The sequence below is a fragment of the Pyrus communis genome, chromosome 1 (genome assembly GCF_041283825.1).
Source record: "Pyrus communis isolate YQ-2024b chromosome 1, ASM4128382v1, whole genome shotgun sequence".
Classification (NCBI taxonomy): domain Eukaryota; kingdom Viridiplantae; phylum Streptophyta; class Magnoliopsida; order Rosales; family Rosaceae; genus Pyrus; species Pyrus communis.
This window is the reverse complement of record NC_142565.1, coordinates 15972856-15975960: the sequence shown is the minus strand read 5'-3', so window position 1 is coordinate 15975960 and position 3105 is coordinate 15972856. Positions and strand designations below refer to the sequence as shown.

Below are 3105 nucleotides of genomic sequence, written 5' to 3'. Positions count from 1 at the left end.
AACCTGTGTCGTTACACCAAATGACTAAATCATCTTCAAAAAAAAAAAAAAAAAACTAACGAAAAATTCAAAAAAATCTTAATTTTAATAAAAATTGATAAATAAAGATGTGATGAATAATACTAAAAAAAATAAAAACATGATTTTTTTGTTAAAATTAAACAATACCGAAAATATTTCGTTAAAACTAAAAAAAAATCAACGTGTCCACAATGGACAAAATAGCATGTGATGTTTTACCATAAAAAGCTCCATATACCACTCGCCCAACCAAGCTTTACCCTTCGCAAAAATGGCATCCACCAACTCCGTCAACAGTCTCTTCATCTCCCTCCTCCTCTCCCTCTTCCTCACCCTCGCCTTCTCCGATGTAAGTTTCTATTTTCTTCCCCTTAACTCTGATTAAATTTTGGTGTTTGATATTAGTTTGGAAGTGTATATATCTATATATATGTGTGTGTGTGTCTGCAGGACCCGGATTGCGTGTACACGGCGTACGTTAGGACGGGGTCGATCATAAAGGCCGGGACGGACTCCACCGTCAACCTCCGGCTGTACGACGCGTACGGATACGGCATCGAGATCAGGAACCTCGAAGCCTGGGGCGGCTTGATGGGCCCCGGCTACAACTACTTCGAGAGGGGCAATCTCGACATCTTCAGCGGGCGAGGTCCCTGCCTCCGGTCATCGATCTGCGCTCTCAACCTCACCTCGGACGGCTCGGGCCCCAACCACGGCTGGTACGTTAACTACGTCGAGGTGACCTCCACTGGGGCCCACATTCCTTGCCATCAACAGCTGTTCACCATCGAGCAGTGGCTGGCCACCGATACGTCGCCCTACGAGCTAACCGCCGTCAGGAACTACTGTAACTCCGACATCGAGGGTGCTGAGAAAAGGGGACGTGCTGAGCACCGGATGATCCGGTCCGGTTCGAGCGGTTCGGTTTCTACTGTTTAAGTTATGTTTGGATGCGAGGTTAATCAGTTGTTAGTTGGTGTGGTTGTCCAAATCCGTGTGTGATCAGGTGCGCGGCGGTGTTAAGTTTAGTCGTGGTTAACCAAATCCGTGTAAGTTAAGGTGCGCGGTGGTGTTAAGTTAAGTCGTGGTTATCCAAATCCGTGTATGATTTGGCCAAAATAAAACAAATATGAATTTTATTAGTAAGATATTCGGATCTGTGATCTGTAACGTGTAATGTGACTGAGGTAATTTGGAATTTCTGTTTGGCTGGGTCTTGGGCTTGCAAATTGTTTTGCTGTCTTAAAGAGTTATTAATGCACGCTGCGCATCCTTCCATTTTTATTTTTATTTTTTTAATACGAGGGTACTACTTTTTATATTAATTTTAATTATTATGGATGATGAATGAGACATGGTTGAATATGTTCTCGTTCAAAGCATCTCCGATGGAGTAGCAAATAGAAAGTCAAAACAATTTTGATGAGCCATGTAAGCAATGTTGCCTACTTTCAACATTAAGGGCAATAGGATTCCACTTCTCTATTTATTATAAAAAAAAAAAATATTTTATGTAGAGAAAGAAGGCAAAAATAAAGGATAAAGTCAATTGAGATAAAAATAAAATTTTAAGAAAATTAGAATGCCTTACAATTTTTCTATAGTTTTTTATTTTTTAACAAAAAATACGTTCTACACTAAAGGGGAGGAGGATTTGCTTAGCCAAATAATAGGCTAGTATTAATATGATTCAAATTCGTTTTTGCCAAAAATCAAACCTAAGACCTCTCACTTACAAGTGAACAGAAATACGACTATATCGTATTACTAAGTGGCAATTTTTATATAGTTTTAACACTAAATATCTATTCCTTTTAAATATTTGATTAAGACACTTTGACCAATTGTCATCTCAATAATTTTCTATTTATTTAGTTTCAATGTCATTAATTTAAATGCAGTTATATATCGTAAGGTAACCTAGCAACTAATTGCCTATAATATAGGAACTTAATTTCATCAACCCGCATTAAATGAATTTTTTAATAAATAAAAAATTTAATTTAACTAATTCTTCATTATGAGTATTAAAAAAAAAAAAAAAAAACTAATGAAAATGGCTTGAAAACTTTAAGTTTTAATGATAAGAACAAAATAAATGGTAAAGTGAATAGTATCAGAATTGACTATTTAGTGTAAAAATGTGGTTTTTCGTTAAAGTGAACAGTACTTGGAGTTTTTCGTTAAAGTGAACAGTACTTGGAGTTTTTCGTTAAAGTGAACAGTACTTGGAGTTTTTCGTTAAAGTTCCCAAAAAAAATGGTAAAATTTGATATGAGTCGAATTATGTGAGCCTTTATGAGGTATAGTCCAATTTTACTTGATTATTGAGTTAGGTCCAATGGCTCGTTGTGCACATCAACTTATTTTTATTCTCTTGCCAAATTTATCCCTAAACTGACTAATTAAGTAATTAATATACTTATTATTATTATTTATTTATGATGATTTTTAATCCTTATTCATAGGATTATCTTATGCTTAATGATCGGGTTAAGTATAGGAATTTAAATCTCTTTAATATTCTTTCATCCTCCAAGACGTTTCCTATTCTTTCTTTTTTTCTTTCTACCTTACGATGTCTCCTTCTAACCAGGTCACGATATCTTCTTCTTTTTTTTACCCTACTCTATGCTCCCAAGCATAGATGATCAAACATACACCTCCCTTACGAACCGTCAAGTTTGGAGAGAAATAGTTGAAAAACACGTCTGGACGAACACTTGTAGTAAAACGTTCATTTGTAACTAATCACTAGGGTCGCTCTCCAAATTGAGGGGGTATAAGATTTGAAAACTTGAATTAAAGGAATCATATCTCTGACCACATCCCTTGAATGATGGTTGCTATTTCGAGCCACACATAGAAATTGACGCCACAATCGCCAAGCTCAGAACCTACATTTCTACCTTCACCAATTCCATGCTAAAAGACTGTTTAGTCCTCAAGGTCACTTGGAATTCTTCCTGGTAAGTCTGGTAAGCTTGTGAAAGGGTTATGCTCCCTGGGAATATCGATATGAAACTAGGCACACAATTCATCCAAGTCAATCCATCATGAATTCCTCACGAATTTGGCGAGAAA

The 3105-nt window shown here is 36.4% G+C and overlaps 1 protein-coding gene across 2 annotated transcripts; it reads left to right on the top strand.

Moving 5' to 3' along the window:
* The first annotated feature begins 210 nt into the window (after positions 1-210).
* On the top strand, positions 211-1250 carry PLAT1 (Lipase/lipooxygenase, PLAT/LH2 family protein). Of its 2 annotated transcripts, XR_015965646.1 has the most exons (3): positions 211-370; positions 472-1027; positions 1081-1250. XR_015965646.1 is itself a non-coding variant. In XM_068459273.2 (2 exons), the coding sequence occupies exons 1-2, from the start codon at positions 293-295 to the stop codon at positions 958-960; spliced, it is 567 nt and encodes a 188-aa protein (XP_068315374.2). In that variant the 5' UTR covers positions 211-292; the 3' UTR covers positions 961-1250. The 2 variants fall into 2 exon arrangements, 1 of the variants encoding a protein (XP_068315374.2); XM_068459273.2 differs by having other exon boundaries at positions 472-1250.
* The last annotated feature ends 1855 nt before the right edge of the window (positions 1251-3105 follow it).